Source organism: Hyaena hyaena, unplaced genomic scaffold, assembly GCF_003009895.1.
Source record: "Hyaena hyaena isolate Hyena2069 unplaced genomic scaffold, ASM300989v1 scaffold_245, whole genome shotgun sequence".
Classification (NCBI taxonomy): Eukaryota; Metazoa; Chordata; class Mammalia; order Carnivora; family Hyaenidae; genus Hyaena; species Hyaena hyaena.
This window is the reverse complement of record NW_024080878.1, coordinates 1,386,287-1,405,932: the sequence shown is the minus strand read 5'-3', so window position 1 is coordinate 1,405,932 and position 19,646 is coordinate 1,386,287. Positions and strand designations below refer to the sequence as shown.

Genomic DNA, 19,646 nt, shown 5'->3' with positions numbered 1-19,646 from the left:
ACATTTGGAGATAACCCATTCAACATTTGGCTTACCACTTTTGGGCTACGCCTCAACTTCCAAGGTTATACATTTTTTCTTATCCCTAAACCCAGATCTAAAATGATCCCTTGCCCTAATATATTACTAATTACTTATATGAACTATAATTTGTTCAAATATGCAAACACTGAAACAGGATCTCTCAAAATACAATGGTTAAAAATGATCATATGAAATTTCAACACATCCTTCTTAAAGGATCTTATCAAGACTCCAAATTAAGATAAAAAATTCACAGAAAACCAGAAGTTAAATAAAGAGCTCTAATGCTCAAAGTACTCTGCTACCCTTCACATTTTAAAAAAGCTTATGTTTAGTTTAGGCCTTTAACCAGCACAAATTGATGAGCCCATATTGAGAAATTAAAGATAACTCAGTTTTTGAATAGCGAAACAGATAATAAGAAAAAAGGGCATAAGGAGTTTCTTAGTTGAATGAACAGAAGCAATTGTAGAATTAAAATATGAATGCTATTTCAAAAAGAAACTACTGAATTAAAATCAACATATAATTCACTAAGTTTTATATACCAAACGTAATTTAGGATGTTCAAACAGACTACCTTAAAATTTCCAAGCTTTCCCTACTTCTCAAATGTCTGTAGAAATTGAGAGACACTTACTCATAATTTTTCACAAGCTGATAAAGGCAAAGAAGAATTCCTAGCCAACAAGCACTGTTATCAGACTGAAGATAAAAGCCAATTTTGTCCACAATGGCAGTCCAGCGGCTTGGATAATCGTGTTTGATGATATGGTGAATGCATGTAGTAAGCTGTACCCTGAAAGTCAAAAATAAACAATAAAGAGGAAGAAATGCTACCTAGATAAATTCTGCTCAAAGAAAATGGCTGTTTAGACAAAAATAAGTCACTGGGCAAAATCCACCTGTTCCTATTGATTTAAAAGAAACCCAACAAATGTTACAAGTGTAAGTGATTTTGGGGGCCCTGGGTGGCTCAGTTGGTTAAGTGTCTGACTTCAGCCCAGGTCATGATCTCATGCTTTGTGGGTTCAAGCCCCACACTGGGCTCTGTGCTAACACCTCAGAGCCTGGAGCCTGCTTTGGATTCTGTGGCTCCCTCTCTCTGCTCCTCCCCGCTTGCTTATTCTCTCTTTCTCTCTCAAAAATAAAAAAAAATTAAAAAAAAAAAATTTTTTAATGTGGGTGATTTTATTTTTCACCTCTATCATCCTATTATAAAGTGATAAGTTTCATTTAGACATAGCTATTCTCATTAAAAATTCTGCAAAATCATATAAAAATAAGAGCTTTTAAATATCAAGACTATAGGGGCACCTGGGTGGCTCAGTCAGTTAAGCATCTGACTTCAGCTCAGGTCATGATTTCACAGCTCTTGGGTTCGAGCCCTGCCAGACTCTGTGCTGACAGCTCATAGCCTGGAACCTGCTTCAGATTCTGTGTCTCCTCTCTCTGCCCTTCCCCTGCCTCTGCCCAGTATCTCTTTCCTTCATCAAAAAAATATATATCAAGACTATAAAATATGGGGCACTTGGGTGGCTCAGTCGGTTAAGCATCTGGCTCTTGGTTTCAGCTTGAGTCATGATCTTGCAGTTTCATGAGTTTGAGCTCTGCACTGGCAGCATGGAGCCTGCTTGGGATTTCCTCTCCCCATCTCTCTCTGCCCCTCCCCCACTTGCATGTCTCTCTCTGTCTCTCTCTCTCAAAATAAACTTAAAAAAACAAAAACAAAAAAGAACAAGACCAAGACAATAAAATATAAAGTATATGATAGCATTCTAAAGTTTTTGTTTTACTCCTGTTCACCTGATCACTATGTTTCACAAGTTTTACAGGAAGTTTAAAAGCTTTAGGTTTCTAGAACTGTAGAAATTGCAGTAAGAAAATACAAAGAAATTTGCCTGTAACAGTATTTCTTAAGTCTACTGCTATAAAAATGACAGGTCTTTAGGGGTGCCTGTGTAGCTAAGTCAGTTAAGCATCTGACTCCTGATTCTAGCTTAGGTCATGATCTCACAGTTACATTAGATCAAGCCCCAGAGCAGGGGCTTGAGATTCTCTCTCTCCCCCTCTGCCCCTCTTCACTGCTTGCACTTTCTCTCTTTTTCTAAAATAAAGTTAAAAAATAAAAGGACAGGTTTTTATGTTCTGAAAAGACCCCCTCCCAAACTCCACAAATTATATACCTGCAACAATGGGTAGGTTTTAAAAATAAACATATACCTGATGAGCTCAGGAGAGTGGATAATAGCTTCTACAATATTTTCTCGAATACAATGTCGATCTTCTTCTGGAATAGTATAAGGAGATATATCTCCTGGTGCTGTTTCCCGATCAGGCCAATACTGTGTTATCATATTTTTCAAATAGATAACACCTAAAACGTAGATCAATTTGACAAAAGAGTATTTACTGTGAAAGCACTATGAATACCCCTTATAAGTGTCCACACCTCAATTTATTTCTTTCAGAGCAACCACTGTTAGTAAAGCTATCCTTTTTAAAAACAAAATACTGCATTCTATTATCTTAAAAGTTGATAATCAAAATATAAGCTTAATTCTTAGCTACTGTTTTGACCTATAGCCTTAGACAACTCTGCAAATAAACACACTATACAAACAAAACTGTTAAGACTTTTTATATCACATTTATTCCTAATACTTTTTATCCTGTTTTCTGTAGGAAAGCCATTTAGCTTAATTTCACCATATTAATTTTCTAAATGAAGCCTCTAAAGATAAAACCACATACACATACCAATATAGCTTCTACAATTAGTAACACTACTATATACTGAATGTTTGTGGCCCCCTCTCAAGTTCATGTTGAAATCCTAACCCATTATGTGACAGCATTAGGGCTGAGGCCTTTTGTAGGTGAATAATGCCTTTAAAAGAGAAACCCTAGAGGTTCTTCCCCTTCCACCATATGAAGTTCTAAGAACCAGAAAGTGGGTTCTCATCAGACACCAAATCTCCTGGCTTCTTGATCTTAGATTCCTCAGCTTCTAGAATTGTGAGGAAAACTTCTCTCATGCAGTCTATGGTATTCTGTTACATCAGCCCAAACTAAGACACACAAAGGCTGTTATTTTTATAATAGAAAAATTACAGTATAAAAACCTCTAGTCTATAAATTTAAGCATTTCATTAATATATCACAACCATACTACTTCAAATTCATTTTATTTTATGGGAAAATCTGCTATGTTTAAAAATTACAGATTACTATTTTCTGTTACTAATCATACTGCTATCTTGAACATTACTAGTTAACATGAAATGACCTAGATTGCTAACAATGCTTTTTATCCAGTCCTCCCCTTCCCAGGAGAGAACCCTCAATCACAAATGTATAAGATGTATAGGAAAGGGAAAGTACTCAAAATTAATCAATTACTAAATTCTACAAAACATCAACTCTTCTCTGATTAGTAATAAACTCTTACCTGAAGTTTTATACCTACTTGAACAAGGATAACTGATACATCTATGATTTTTATATTCTACTTTGTTTATCTTAGTAACTAAAATAATACCCCACCTTAGAGTATGGCAAAAAGAGATTAAGACAATACATTAAAATGCCCTTCAACAAAGTTTTCAGACAAACTACATCTACAATAAAGAACACTGACTCAGGGAGCCTGGGTAGCTAAGTCAGTTAAGCGTCTAACTTTTGATTTCAGCTCAAGTCATGATCTCAAGGTCATGAGACTGAGCCCCAGGTAGGGCTCCATGCTGAGCGTGGAGTCTGCTTGAGATTCTCTCTCCCTCTCTCTCTGTCCCTTCCCACTCCCTCTCCCTCTCAAAAAAAAATTTAAAAAAAAAAACAAAAAAACAAAAAAACTCTGACTCAGTATATGTAACGTATTTTAGACTACTATTTTCAGAATTTTGATTCCTCTGCTCCAAAAGAGAACAAAGATTAAAATTAACACTTAATACACCCTTATGTCCTCTGCATAGTATGTCTATCACCTAACAGTTGCCACCACCATATGCCCTATACTAAAGAGTAGCATTTAATTACTATTTTTTAAAGTTTATGTATTTATTTTGAGAGAGAAGGAGAGCGTGTATATGGAGAAGGGGCAGAGAGAGAGAATCCCAAGCAGGCTCTGTACTGTCAACACATAGCCCAACATGGGACTCAAACTCAAGAACCGTGTGTGACATCATGACCTGAGCCGAAATCAAGAGTCGGATGCTTAAGTGACTGAGCCACCCAGGTGCCTCAGGATCATTCAATTATTACAAGAATGTAACTTTTAAAGTAATGACTGTATTTTAAAATTTTGACTAACTCCACAGTTTGGCTTCTTCTAGCTTTGTACATACTAAACAACTTTCTGGAACAATTTAATTTTGCTAATGCACATAATCAAGTCTCAAAATATTAAGGTCCCTCCTAAATGCTACTTTCAACATCTTAGTAAAAATCTGAGATTTAAAGGCAAAGATTCTTATTTAAAAGAATAACCAAATGGGAAAATAACTTCATTAGTAAAAGAGAAAGGACGGTTAAAATAATGATTTACTGCTCACCAGGGTCCCATGAAATCACTATATTTTACAGGCATAAAAAATACTCTATTATTGTGCTACTTACATTCCAGTATTATAAAAAATAATAAACTTATATCCATTCATTTAATTTTTTTAGTATTTTTGGTGTATCAGGCAGTATTTTAGGTACTGGGAATACAATTGTTAATGAAACAAATCTAAAATTAAATGCTAACAACTGAGAAATGGTTCATTGCATATGGCACATTATGGTAAATTAGCCACTGAAATACAAATTTTAAAGCACTATGTGAAGAAAAGGGAAATGATTACTATACATTAAATGAAGCAAAAAAATTTTAACAAAACTGATATAGGGAAAAAGAACAGCAAGAAATAATATCACAACAAAACTGGTTTTTCTAGAATGGTGAAATTATTAGTACTTTATATATTTCCTATAACAAAATTAATGTATCTGCAAATAAATTAAGTAACAGGACACTAAAGATGTGAATTCCATTATTTTGCAGACTAACAGGTAAAATCAGAAGTAGTGTACCACATTTTCACAGACTATTTGGTACTGAGAAAACTGCTCAATATCTTGTTGAAACTGGAACTAAGAAATACAGTAGTCCTCCCCATGCACAGTTTCACTTTCTGTGGTTCCAGTTATCCGTGGTCACCCACAGTCAGGAAGCAGATGATCTTTTCTGACGTATTACCATAAGGTCAACAGTAGCCTAGCATCATGTCAAAATGCTTACATCATTTACCGCACCACATCTCACTGCATAGGCATTTTATCTTTTCACACCATCACAAGGGTAGGTACAGGAAAAGACATTTTGAGAGTGACCACATTCACATAACTCTCATTACAGTATACTGTTATAACTGTTCTAATTTTTATTAGTTACTGTAGCTAATCTCTTACTTGCCTAATTTATAAATTAAACTTTATCATTTAGTATGGATATGTAAGAATAAATGTAGTATATATAGCATTTGGTACTATGAACAGTTTCAGACAATTACGGAGGGTCTTAAAATATATCCACCATGGATAAGGGGGGAACTACTATTGTATTTTCTAAATGATTAAAACAGTAAAGGCAAACACTAAAGAAACAACTACATAAAGAGGTTTGTATCTTAGAATCATCTATTGGGCAAGGAAACGGAATAAACACAATCTTTTAATAAATCCTATCAATTTCTCTTTTTAGCTTCTCTTTTAATTCAACGAAATATCACATTCTTTTAACTCTACCACCAAATACCAAGGCACTAGCTGTTTGTAGTAAACACTAGAGGGCAAACCAAGTTTCAGGGAAGAAATTCAATGAAGGGCCATCCCAACATACCTCTGCTATTCTACCATAAATCTTTTAAATAGATGATTTACATAAAACCAAGAAAATAATTTAGTAACTTGCCTGCCTGTCTCACAGGTAAATCCAGTTGTTCCGACATGGTAATCTGAAGCAGTGTTGAAACAAAATTCAGAGACTTGTGTGCCTACAAACAAAAAAAATAGGTTTTAAATTTCTGCAAATAAATATTCTCAGTACTCTATTCCACTGTTTGGCACAAAAGGCTACCCACCTACAAGCTGGTCCCAGCCTTATATCCCATCATTCACCACCTATGAACTAAAAGAAAAATTTAATAGCTTAACTCCTAAAATATTTTGGAGGTTTGTATTTGTCTTCCCATTTATCCTAACTAGCATTCTTAGCCTACACTGGCAGCAAGAGCTCAAAGACAATATCCTCAGTAATGCCCATTTCCCCAATTCAGTAATAATTTCTCAATAGAGATATGTTCTACTGAGTGGCTGCACTCAAACGAAATCAGTAAAAATTAACAGCCTGGAAAGTGGTTTCCAAGGTGCTAATAATGTTTTACTTCTGAATATGACTATTTTACAGAGTGTGTTCAGTTTGTGAAAATTAATCAATTGTACCTTTATAATGACTATTCTGTATGCATGTTACATTTAAATATAAAATTAAAAACCAACAGCTTTGAACATGTTAAACATAGGATACAAACTATAGGGTTATTTAATACATTTATATGAAATTCCAATGCAACATATACAGAAAATAATGAAATATACCCAGAATGCTACTATAGTTTGATCTTGGGTGGTAGGATTATTAAGGAGCTATTCTTCACACATTTTCTATTTTCCAGTTTATAATAACAGACCCTGGTCACTTTCATTAACAGTACAAAAAAGTTACATAAAGACTCCTAAAGTTGTCGTATTTGTTTCCAGGTTTTCTAAAAAAGAAATGGGGGCACCTGGGTGGCTCAGTCAGTTAAGTGTCCAACTCTTGAATGCAGCTCAGGTCATGATTCCAGTGTCATAGGATCTGGCTCTATGCAAGATATGGAACCTGCTTAAAATTTTCTCTTTCCCTCTGCCCATCTCACACACACACACACACACACACACACACACACACACACACACACGCACTCCCTTTCTCTCTTAAAAAAAAAAAAAAGCAAGACTACCTTTACCTGAACATTTATAGCAGCATTATTCATAATAGCCCTAAAGTGAAAACAACCCATGTCTACCAACTGATGAATAGACAAGCAAAATGTGGCTTATCCATACATAATGATAAAATATTATTTGGTAGTAAAAAAAAAAAAATGAAGTATTAATACATGCTACAACATATGTGAACCTTAAAAATACACTGTATGAAAGACACCAATACTCCAGGACTAGGAGGTGGCAGAGGGCAGAAGGGGAGATGGAGAGTGACTGCTAGCAGGCAGAGTTTTTTTTGGAGGGGTCATGAAAATGTTCTAGTTTGTGGTGATGGATGCATAACTGAATATACTAAAAACAACAGAACTGGATACTTTAAGTGGTTGAATTCAAGTTATAAAAATATGCAAAACTGAACTATGAAAATAAGTGCTTACTTTATTATTCTTTTAAGTTACTTTGCCTTCAAAAACACAAGTACAAATCTCAAAAATGCAAGTGAGGAAAAGAAGTGTTACTTTCTTTTTTTTTTTAATTTATTTCTGAAAGAGAGAGATCGAGCGAGCATGAAGAGTCGGAGAGAGGGAGACACAGAATCTGAAGCAGGCTCCAGGCTCTGAGCTGTCAGCACAGAGCCCGACGAGGGGCTCAAACCCACGAACCGTGAGATCATGACCTGATCCGAAGTCGGACACTTAACTGACTGAGTCATCCAGGTGCCCAGAAGTGTTACTTTCAGGCAACTGAGCTAGACCAAGTGGTAAGAAAAAAAGGATGTTTCTGACTACAGAAATAGCACAAGCAAACTCAACCTGGGACATTTGTATACCTGCCCTCATACAAATTTCCAACCAGCTGAAATCCCTAATGTCTGTATTCTCCCAAAGAAGGTAACAAATGGACATAAATACTAAATATCAGACATGAGATTCTCAAGAAAATTCAGAGCAAAAGTAGATTAGCAATTACCCAGACCTAGGATACAAGATTAAAATGGAAAGACAGCTTATTGAGAAAACAAAAATATTCCAAAACTAGACTGTGGTGATAGTTGTACAACTTGCTGAATCTACTAAAAATAAAAACCACGGAGTTTCACTTAAAACAGTTGTACTTTACAGCATGTAAATTATACCTCAATAAAGTTTAAAAACGAAGGAAAAAAGACTATGGATTGGTACCATTATAAAACAGTGATCAAATAAAGATACACAGGGGCGCCTGGATGGCTCAGTCGGTTAAGTGTCCGATTTCGGCTCAGGTCATGATAACACGGTTCGTGGGTTCAAGCCCTACAGCGGGCTCTGTGCTGGCAGCTCAGAGCCTGGAGCCTGCTTCAGATTCTGTGTCTCCCTCTCTTTCTGACCCTCCCCTGCTCATGCTGCTCTCTCAGAAATAAATAAGATCATTAAAAATAAATAAATAAATAAAGATACACATTAACTGTTTAAACAGGAAAACCTATCCTTTTAAGCTCTAGGTTATCTCTACCAACTTTTTGGCATTCTTGGGTATAGCAAACTATAACATTTAAAAGAATTCCTACCACACATTAACTGTTACATTTATTATCGTATATTTAAAAGATCTTTGTATTTATTTCATAGTAATTTAAAAGTAATTTTAAGTAATTTAGAAGACAAATTTAAGTAAAACTATCACTAGCATCATTCTTTATCACAAAGATCCTTTAAAATCTGAGTAATTGGGGTCCATGGGTGGCTCAGGTGGTTAAGCATCTTACTTCATTCAGCTCAGGTCACAATCTCAGTTTGTTAGTTTGAGCCCCAAATTGGGCTCTGAGTTGATGTGGAGCCGGCATGGGATTCTCTCTCTCTCCTCCCTCTCTCTGCTCCTCCCCTGCTTGAGTGTGCTCTGTGTCTCTCTGTCTCTCAAATAAATTTTAAAAATAAATAAAATCCGAGTAATTATGGTATCATTCTCAACAGCTTGGCAAACATTGATGTGGGCCTCAAGATGCAGTATGAGTTAGAGATGCTGGCACTAATTATAGGCCCCTCTTCAAGTTCCTGGTTTCCAGCAATCAGAAAACTAGAAGAACTGAAGGAACAAATGGGTCATCATACATCATTAAGTAGAGCTACAACTGCTAATACTAAAGTTTAAAAGCTGCTAACCACAACACAAAATTACCTTTCTAGACAACTTCTTACCTTCTCATTGTCATCAACCCAGATAATTCGACATTCACCCTTAATCCATTTCATCAAAATTCTTCAACAGTCACAACTCCAACTCCATTTCCTTTAATTCCACTCCAACCTACTTACTGGTACTTACAATGTGTCAGATGCTACAGAGATAAAAGATCACTGTAAGATAGGGTGGGGTATTAATTCTAATTGGACATAAAATTTTGAGTTGGGTCCAAAAGGACTTAAAACCCATACAAAATGGTGGGGAGAGGATTTTTTTTTTTTAAATGTTTTATTTATTTCTAGGAGAGAGAGAGAGAGACAGCGTGAGCAGGGAAGGATCAGAGAGAGAGAGGGAGTCAGAGACTGAAACAGGCTCCAGGCTCTGAGCTGCCAGTCAGCACAGAGCCCGACACGGGGCTCGAACCCACGAACCGCGAGATCATGAGCCAAGCGAAAGTCGGACGCTTAACCGAATAAGCCACCCAGGCGCCCCGAGAGGATTTTTAAAAAGAAAAGTAGAATGGGTTATATTCAGGAGATTATGTAGAATGGGTTATATTCAGATTATTAGGAGAATGAAAGACAATAATAAAAGACAAAAATGAATAGGTAAATTGTGACCACATCAAGATCTAGTTAAGTGTGAACTTTTTTTTCCTCAAATTTTTACACAACCAGATAAGGAAGATGAGGTCTTCAAGCAGTATCAAGGATGTACTTCTAGGATAGATGAACATAAAACATCACAGGTGGAAAGCTGTTATTACAACAGGTAATAATAGGCCTGAAAAACTTCTATTCCAAGGGCAGCTTCCCCCACTCCGCCAAATAAGTCTAACTTTACAAAAGGAAAAATGATTACACATATCCATATCCACATAAACAAATTTCGCCAGACCCTATCACCCTTTAACCTACAATCTTATCCCAACCTCCTTACTAGCATTCTACTCACTAACTCTGTATTCAGAAAATTGTTTTCTGTAATGTTACCAATAGATTAAAAGCTTTTCCCACCAAAAAAAGTCTTAATTTTGTTTAACCTCCCTCACTTAGAAATAACAACCCTTTCTTTTTATAGCTTTTTACTTACTACATAATTCGTGTTGACGAATTCTAACAGAAAATCTAATCATTTGAGTAAAAAGGAAACGAAATTATCCACAACAAACCTTCTTACTTAAAACTCCTTTGCTTGGCTTCCTCCTTTTACATGCAATTCTCCAGTCTCCTTTTTTCTGTTTCTCAAAATTCCAAAAATCGGCATGGTCAAAAGTGAAGTCCTCCAGTCCACCCCACATCTCTAGACCACACTCCCTCCCTCTCAATTCACCAAGTCACCTTTCCATTGTTGCTTTCTCTCCTAACCTTCAATTGCACATTCCCTATTGCTTGCTACACATTTTCCCTCTGATGTTTACCAGCTCCTCTAATTGACTTAAAACTTAAGTCATGTTTTCTCTAGGGCGCCTGGGTGGCTCAGTCGGTTAAGCGTCCGACTTTGGCTCAGGTCATGATCTCCCGGTTCGTGGGTTTGAGCCCCGCTTTGGGCTCTATGCTGACAGCTAGCTCAGAGCCTGGAGACTGTTTCAGATTCTGTACCTCCCTCTCTCTGTCCCTCCTCTGTTCACGCTGTCTGTCTCTCTCTCTCAGAAATAAGTAAAAAACATGAAAAAAAAATTTTAAGTCATGTTTTCTCCAATATCAGTTTCTCCTCTAGACGCACATTTTCCAATGTAATTACCTAATGTCAATATCTTTGAAAGCTAACTCTTTAAGAGGTAACTTTTTATTATTTTTCCCCACTGGAATGCAACCTGAAAGACCTTCAATTAGCTACTGTACTTAACACTATTTACAAGAGAAAAGATGGGCACAAGGGCACTGAATACATATCAGACATCAGAGTACATAAATGAATACAGCCAGATAATTTAAGAGCAGAGGGATTTCTAACTTTTCTGGATTACTAGAGAATTTGACAATTATCATCCCTATTTTGTCTACCCAAAACATTAGGCACAATGAGGTTAAGTCATCATAGTGGTAGAATCAGGACCAGTCTGAAGCTCTTCACTAAGTCTTCCAGCCTTTCAAGAGGAGTAATACATGGGGGCGCCTGGGTGGCTTAGTCAGTTAAGCGTCCGACTTTCGCTTAGGTCATGATCTCGCGGTTCGTGGGTTCGAGCCCCGCATCGGGCTCTGTGCTGCCAGCTCAGAGCCTGGAACCTGTTTCAGTCTGTGACTCCCTCTCTCTCTGACCCTCCCCTGCTCACGCTGTCTCTCTCTCTCTCTCCCCTAGAAATAAATAAAACCTTTAAAAAAATAGCAGTAATACATGAATGCTTTCCAACTAAGGAGTTTAAAAAACTTAATCATATTAGTAACCAAAAGAAAAAAACCCACTTTAAATCAAACATCATTAATGTGCCACTGATAGAAGCAAACAATAAGTAAAATAATATAGGCATTTACTGTATCTGAAAAAAATTTTTCTTATAAACATTAATAAGGCAATGTCTTTCTTTCAGATCTTTAACATGCTGTATCACTAAATAACTTGCTAACAGCCAAACTATCCAGATACTTTCCCTCTCCCAAATTCATAAGAGTATCTACTTAAGAGATATTCCTAATTAAGGAATTTTACCTGCTCAGACTACAGACTCTTCTATCTTCCAAAAATATATATTTTATTTTCACAATATTTTGCTGAATTTCTAAACATGCCAAACTGTCCTTATAAACATGCCATCATTTTGTACTTTTCCAGACCTAAGATTTTCACTAATTGAAAATTTCAAAAGTCCTTTAGTAAAACAATCAAATTCACCATTTATAAATAAAAATGTATCACTTACAATAGTAATTGTGATCATCTGTAAAAATCCTAGAAGTGACTCAGGTAGTTTAAGTATTTAAATGATAAACACAAAGTATCAAGAAATGTATCAAAACTAAGTCCACTTACGTTTTCACATAAAGCATGAGAGAAAGCTGCATTTCTAACTGCATGACCATTTTATAGCACATTAAGCTTAGGAATTAAAGGTTTAAGATGCTCCTAGATAAGCCTTCTAATTCTACTTACAGCATTTTTTCTTGCTGCAAGTATTAAGAGGGGAAGGAATACTGATGCTTAGATCTGATCTGCCTTAACCAAAGTCAGATTTAAAAGCTTCCTTTCCAAAACTTACACATAGCTCTATTATAAGTCCCACCACATGTCTTATAAGGCCGTGTTGACTGTGAAACTCCAGAATGGTAGGATTCATGAATTTCTTTCAATCAATTACTTAACTCAGCACCTACCACAAACACATTTGCTATTAAATGAACTAGACTGGAAGCTGTCATTCTAAATGAACGTTTCAAAAAATTTTTTCCTGATATTATATTTAAAACTCAAGTTCAAATGTGAACTTCATAGGAGTGAGGACTTTGTCTTATGTAGAGTATTAGATCCATTAAAGATAGGATTTGCCACATGATAGTCACTCGATTTTTATTTATTTATTTTTTAAATGTTTTATTTATTTCTAGGAGAGAGAGAGACAGCGTGAGCAGGGGAGGGTCAGAGAGAGAAGGAGTGACAGACTCTGAAACAGGCTCCAGGCTCTGAGCCGGCAGTCAGCACAGAGCCCGATGCGGGGTTCGAACCCACGAACCACGAGATCATGACCTAAGCGAAAGTCGGATGCTTAACCAACTAAGCCACCCAGGCGCCCCAGATTTCTATTTATTTTGAGAGAAAGCATGAGTAGGGGAGGAGCAGAACAGCAGGAGAGAGAATCCCAAACAGGCCCAGCACTGTCCATGCAGAGCCCCAATGTGGGGCTCGAACTAATAACCTGAGCCAAAGTTAGACACTTAACCAACTGAGCCACCTAGGCTCCCCTCAAATACATACATACATATATATATATATATATATATATATATATATAACAATTTATTGATTTATTTTGACAGAGACAGACAGACAGTGGGAGAGGGAAAGAGAAAGAAAATTCCTGACTGAGCAGGCTCTGTCCTGTCAGCACAGAGCCCAAGGTAGGGCTGGATCCCACGACCATAAGAGCACGACCTGAGCTGAAACCAAAAATCGGATGCTTAACCAACTAAGCCACGCAGGTGCCCTTCTTCATTTAAAAAATAACAGCAACAATTATTTGTTGAATGTCTATGCTCAGCTAATACTCCCAAGATAAAAAAAAAAAAAAAAAGTCTTCATCTACAGATTTTATTCCCATTGGAGAGAAGTTCAAAGTGAATGCACTTTTAGAGTAGAAGAGACAGCAATCATCTAGTTCAAATAAAATTAAAATAGTTCAAATTTAAGAATATATAAAGCTAGGTATTAAAAAGGTGAGTTCTGAGTTTACAAAGTACCACAGAAGGTCAGAGTAGGAAAAGATGGCATTTAAGATGGTATTGATGAGATATGTGAATAGGAAAACTTTTATTTTTAGATAATAATAAGAGTTTAACAGGAGGAATGAGCAGCATGAGCAAAGGTTTGTATGAAAGGTTTCCATTGAATACTGGCAGCTAAAGCAGGAAGAACGCGGAGACTACGGTCTATTATAATAGTCTGCCAAAAACCTTCACAGATGTCTTAACTTTATCTTATAAAGGAAGAAACAAGTTTTTCTGAGTGAGTGAGTGACAGTGAGAGTAGGAAGTAGCAAACAGTCTCTGGAAACATAACAATGTTGAATGAATAAATCCAAAATGTCATATATTTTAGACTTCCTAAAAAATTTTAAAATTGTACTTCTAGATCTATAGAAGTCAATTAATCTCAAAGTATATAATTAGATGACAAATGACCATTTTCTGTACACAAATCTACTTTAAAGATGATTTGGGGTGCCTGGGTGGCTCAGTCAGTTGAGCATCCGACTTCAGCTCAGGTCTTGATTCCACAGCCTGTGAGTTCCAACCCCGCGTCGGGCTCTGTGCTGATAGCTCAGAACCCGGAGCCTGCTTCGGATTCTGTGTCCCTCTCTCACTCATCCGCTCCCTTGCTCATGCTCTGTGTCTGTTTCTCTCACGAATAAATAAAACATTAATTTTTTTTTTTAAAGTTGGAAAGATACTTCTATTATTCAAGTTCTTATTTCTCCATGCGTACAACAAATATTTACTGAGAGCCCATTGTGTGTCAGGCACTGTGCTTATAATTGTGCCAATTTTCATGATACAATAATGCTATCCACTAACTATCGCAGCGTCCAAATAGGAACTTGTGTTCTTTCTCCATTCATTGTCCACTAAAATATACAACTACTATAGTTAGACTGAGACAGGAAATAAAATTTATGGTATGGTAGACTTGTTAATCAACTGGCACTGACGCAGTCGTTCAAATAACCTGGAGGGAACTTAGCAGGTTCCAAGCACTTTCCTCATTTTTTACATGCATCATTTCATTCAACCCACATGACACAATGATAGACATACTATTACTACTTTTACTTTGTACATAAGGAAAATGATGCTTAGGGGCGCCTGGGTGGCTCAGCCAGTTAAGCATCCAACTTCAGTTCAGGTCATTATCTCATGGTCTGTAGGTTTGAGCCCTGTGTCGGGCTCTGTGCTGACAGCTAGCTCAGAGCCTGGAGGCTGTCTTCGGATTCTGTGTCTCCCTCTCTCTCAAAAATAAAACATTAAAAAAATTTTTTTAAAGAAAAAGAAAATGATGCTTAGAAGTTAAATAACTTTCCTAAGATCCTCTAGTTAGTACAGAACTTCTCATAGGTTAAGAAAAAAAACAAAAAACCCAAACAACTAAGGGAGTTTTCAATCATATTTCCAAGAATGCTTGTACTTTTTAATGGTTTTCTCCAGTCTTTGAGGCAAAGTTTGTTACATGAAGAAATTTCAAATTGAGACATGACAATGTGGTCTAAAATTATAACAGCAATGAGGAAAAAAAAGATCAAAAGTCATGCCATGCTACAGAGTAAATCAGTGGGGAATACTAAAATATGTCTTGAAAATATCTGCCAAGAGTCTCCTTACTATGGTCTCTAGCAGTCTCATGGAACTGTCTTAATTTTATCTATATGAAATATAAAAAATAGATAAATACTCTAAAAATTCTCTAAGGAGAAGTGGTATAACAGCTAAAGCCTATATTGTTTGTTATGTCATAATAAAGTAAAAAGCCTAACACTGACAAATCAAAGAATTGCAGTGACAAAAGACAAAAATTCCTCACCTCATGAACCTTGAAAATCATACTGGTGAGAATAAGTAAAATATGCATGACAAACCAGTGCTACAGAGAAAAATAAACTAAGGGAGATATAGTGTGCCTGGGGTGTCATAGCCTGGGAAACTCCTTAGTGATATGGAGACAATTCAACCATGATAGAGGGAAGTAAGAGAACAAGTGTGAGAGATAACGGAGAAAAAGAGCATATGAAAAAGTTAAGTGCAATCACTGTGAGGTAAGAGCACTTCGTTTTTGTTTTATCTGCACTATTAATAACTTTGATAACATATACAATTTTTACAGTTTGTGATTACTTCACTTGGCTGAAAGATTCACTCAAATGTCAATGATCTTTTTCTTTTAACTAAGATTAACCAAAATATAACTAGTTGAATAAAATCCGTATGGAATGATTGGATTGCTTTATCCTGTCTTATCCAAAATCAGGAAGAGCCTGATGGAAATAAATGTTAGTTCCTCATTCTTGCTACAGTCAAGCTTCTTCAAGACTTATCTGGAATCTATTTCCTAAATCAAGGTTCTGCCACCACAAAAGTCAAACCAAAAAATATTGAAATGGGACCACTTCATTAAAGTGGAATGAAGACTAGAGAGGAGAATATTCTAATTAAAAGAAAAGTTACCTTGGGAAAATTAGTAAAAAATCAAGGTATAATAATTGAAAGAAATTTGAAAAATGTAAACAGCTAACAATTACAGAAATACAGGCTAAACACCAAATTTTCTTTCACAGAAAAAGTGTTCCCTATTCCAAAGTACTCCAAAACTCTAACAGAAGCTTAACAGTTAAGTAAAAAATGCTATAAATACTATTGTTGATTCATCTTCCAAAAATCACATTGTGAAATATTTATCCCAGGTCTCGTTACAAAATGTCAGCGTATATAACCAGACATTTAATAACTGCCTGAAGAATGAATGAATTTCAAATTTTTCTATAAGGAAATCAACTTTTTTTTCAAAAAGTAATTTTTAAAATTAATAATTACACACAGCATGTTCAGGCAGTATAATAAAGTCATGATAGAAATCACTGTGACTGAACTTTCATTAATACTTCATAAACAAAATGTCCATCTTAACCTGTGTCTATCATAAAAATAAATCAAAATAAAAAATGATCCATAACCACCTCCATAGTTTCATAATGGTTTAATATGGGAATTTGTTTCAGCGCATTATTTTACATCCAAAAGAAATCTAATCTCCTCCCAAGGTGACTCTGAGCCTAAAAATTTGAGCAAGGAGCCCTGACTGACTTAGTGGGTGGAGTGTGGGACTCTTGAGCTCAATGAGGGTGTGGGATGGAGGACCGCCTTGAGGGTAGAGAATATTTAAAAACATCTTAAAAAACAACTGTGAGCATCACTCTTGGTATGATCTAATGATGGTCTCATTCATATATGTAAGATTTAACTTTTTTAGGGGCACCTGAGTGTCTCAGTTAAGCAACTGACTACAGATTTCCACTCATATCACAAACTCACTGTATGTGAGTTCGAGCCCGGCTTCCGGCTCTGTCGGTTCTGTGCTGGTTCCCTCTTTCTCTGCCCTTTCCCTGCTCATGTGCTCTCTCTCAAAATAAACATTAAAAATTTTTAAAAAGTTTTATCTTTATCTTGAAATAATTTTACACCTAATTTGTCTAAACTCTGTGGGTGGTCTTCTTAAAATGTTAAGTTCCTTGAGGGCAGAGATCTCTAAAACAGCATTGTACACTGAAGATGCCCAATTAGGATTACTCCTGTAGCTTCTGGAAAGTAAATATAAATAATGTTTGGGTTTTTAAAAAAATTTTTATAGTTTTATTTATTTTTGAGAGACAGACAGCGCATGAGCGGGGGAGGGCACAGAGAGAGAGGGAGACACAGAATCTGAAACAGGCTCTAGGCCCTGAGCTTCCAGCACAGAACCTGATGCGGGGCTTGAACCCACAAACAGCAAGATCATGACCTGAGCGGAAGTCAGACACTTATTCCACTGAGTCACGCAGGTGCCCCTAAATAATGTTTTTAAAAGAGTTACCTACCAGTTAAGAGAAGTATAAAATAACTGAATTTCTACTTTAAAGAGGGACTTCTTTTTCCACTTAAAAATAAATGTACACTGAACTTCACAAAGCTTGAGCTCAGACGTATACCAAAAGACAATTATTAACTGGCATAGAAAATTGAAGGGGTCCTGTTAAGAAGCCTTTAAAATACTCACTAAAATATGAAAAGCTGCAGAAATTTAGAAATCATAAAACTGAAAATAATACAATAATATACCCACATCTTAAGGCTGTTTTCCAAAGGCGGTCCCTCGAAAATAAAGAGGAAAAAAGGAACCAATCATTAGCGAGTTGATATGGAGCTCGGCACATTTCAAGGCACTCTGCCTTACACTGATAGTCTCACTTGACTGTCACAGCAACCTTGTGGCCTAATTTTATGAATGGGAGACACTCAGCATCAAAAGGTTAAGCGACTTGCCCAAGGTCAGTCAAGAAAATTAGTGGTTCAGCTCTACCTAGAAGGGTGCACTCACCTGACTTTCTACTACACTGTCCTGCCTCCCCGACTGAGGCATTATTAGAGTAAAAGAGCAGTGAATCAAACTGCACTTTGATTCCAGCACTACCCTCATTCTGCTTACGAGGCGGGGGCTTCCTCTGAAAGCTTTCCCTCGCAGTTCAGTCGCAGAGAAGAAAAGTTGTGCCCATCACCGATCAGCCCACTGAAGTGACAGGCTGACAGGCGCAGCCCCCAAAGGACCAGCTTCTGCATTCCCACGAGCCCCTCCAAACCCGGCGCCTGCGAGACTGCTCCCGGAAACGTCTGAAAAACCTTTCAGTGAGTTTCGCCCCCTCCTGGGCGCTAGGAACCAGCTGGGTATGAGCCAGAGGGCGGCCGGCCACCCGAGCCAGCCATGTGTCCAGCCCGTCACGCCCGCCTCGCCTCAGCCGGCTCCTCATGCCTTGACCGCAGCCAGAGGCCCAGCTCAGGATCCGACGCAAAGGCTGCCTTGGCCGCCGCCACCACCGCAGCAGCAGCCTGAGGCGCCCCGGCGTGGCACTCGTAGTTAGGTTCCCGCCCCACCCCTCCAGTTGGGCCCCTCAGCGACGCCGTCCGCGCCTCTGGCCAGGCCCCGAGGGCTCGGCCTGCCACAGTCTGCCGCCCGCCCGGCGTCCTTACTTCATTGAGCTGGCGCTCCGCGGCCTCACGCAGGGCTGGGTCCATGGTGCCCCGCAGGGCCTCGATAATGGTGTTGGGGTCCATCGCGGCGCGGACTCGGTCAAACCCGGGGCTCGGGTGCTACTGGGCCAGGAATAGCGCCGCTCACTGCGCACATGGACCCACCGCGCTCCGCAGCGGCAACCGGCGCGAAAGGAAAGAGAAGCGCCAAGGCCCCGGATAGAACCTCTTCGCCTCGGCGTGGAGGCGGGAGATGCTCCAGCCACTTCCTGTCGGCGCGCCCGCGAGGCGCTTTGGGAGATGTAGTCCACGTGAGCTTTCCGAGCCCACGTGGCTCTGAACTGTCGCTCCTACAGACAACTCTTGCTTTTCAAAAAGGAAAGACGTTCAAACTTCACAGTAAAAAAATTAAAACAATCAGACACAAGGATTTCCCATAATAATATACCTCTGGTGACCGTGAGGTTAATCTAATGCAATGTGTGATGCAATCCATTGCTAGTAGCTCTGTAATGGAAGGTAAGGTAATCTTTTGAAAAGCAGTTTGAGATGTGTTTCTAAATGCCATAAAAGTATTCATCATCTTTGCTCCCAAGTATTCCCATTCATGAGACTTTATCTTAAGGAAATAACACAAAAGATTAAATTACCTTTATGTGTGAAAGATATTATAATATTACATATTTATGATTACCAAATACTAAAAATACGGTTTTTATTGAGTATCCAAATTTTGGTAGGAACTTTCTATATAAATCACCTGTAAATGCAGAGTAAGAGCATAATCCCTATTGGAATCCTACCTACCTTAAAACAGTTAAAGAAATAGTTTCAGAAAGGTTAAATAACTTACCCAAGGTCACTTAGATAGTAAAGTTCATCCAGGATTTCAAACCTAGGATGTTTCTGTTCTAAAAGATTTCATTCTCTTCACTGTATCACTCTACCTTTCAAGAGAAATGTCGAGTGATATGTGAATTGTTAAGCAAATTAAAAGAATTCAGTCAGTTAAAT

General features: G+C 37.5%; 1 protein-coding gene across 1 annotated transcript in view; it reads right to left on the bottom strand.

Annotated features, from left to right (window-relative positions):
• IPO7 (importin 7) overlaps positions 1-18,851 on the bottom strand; it is a 51,316-nt gene extending 32,465 nt beyond the window's left edge. The window contains exons 1-4 of the mRNA XM_039244614.1: positions 18,633-18,851; positions 5,978-6,059; positions 2,248-2,401; positions 665-823 (exon numbers count right to left, since the gene is read on the bottom strand). Coding sequence (XP_039100545.1) covers positions 665-823; positions 2,248-2,401; positions 5,978-6,059; positions 18,633-18,716 — 479 coding nt within the window. The 5' untranslated portion in view covers positions 18,717-18,851. The remainder of the gene's footprint in view (positions 1-664; positions 824-2,247; positions 2,402-5,977; positions 6,060-18,632) is intronic.
• Positions 18,852-19,646: the final 795 nt, after the last annotated feature.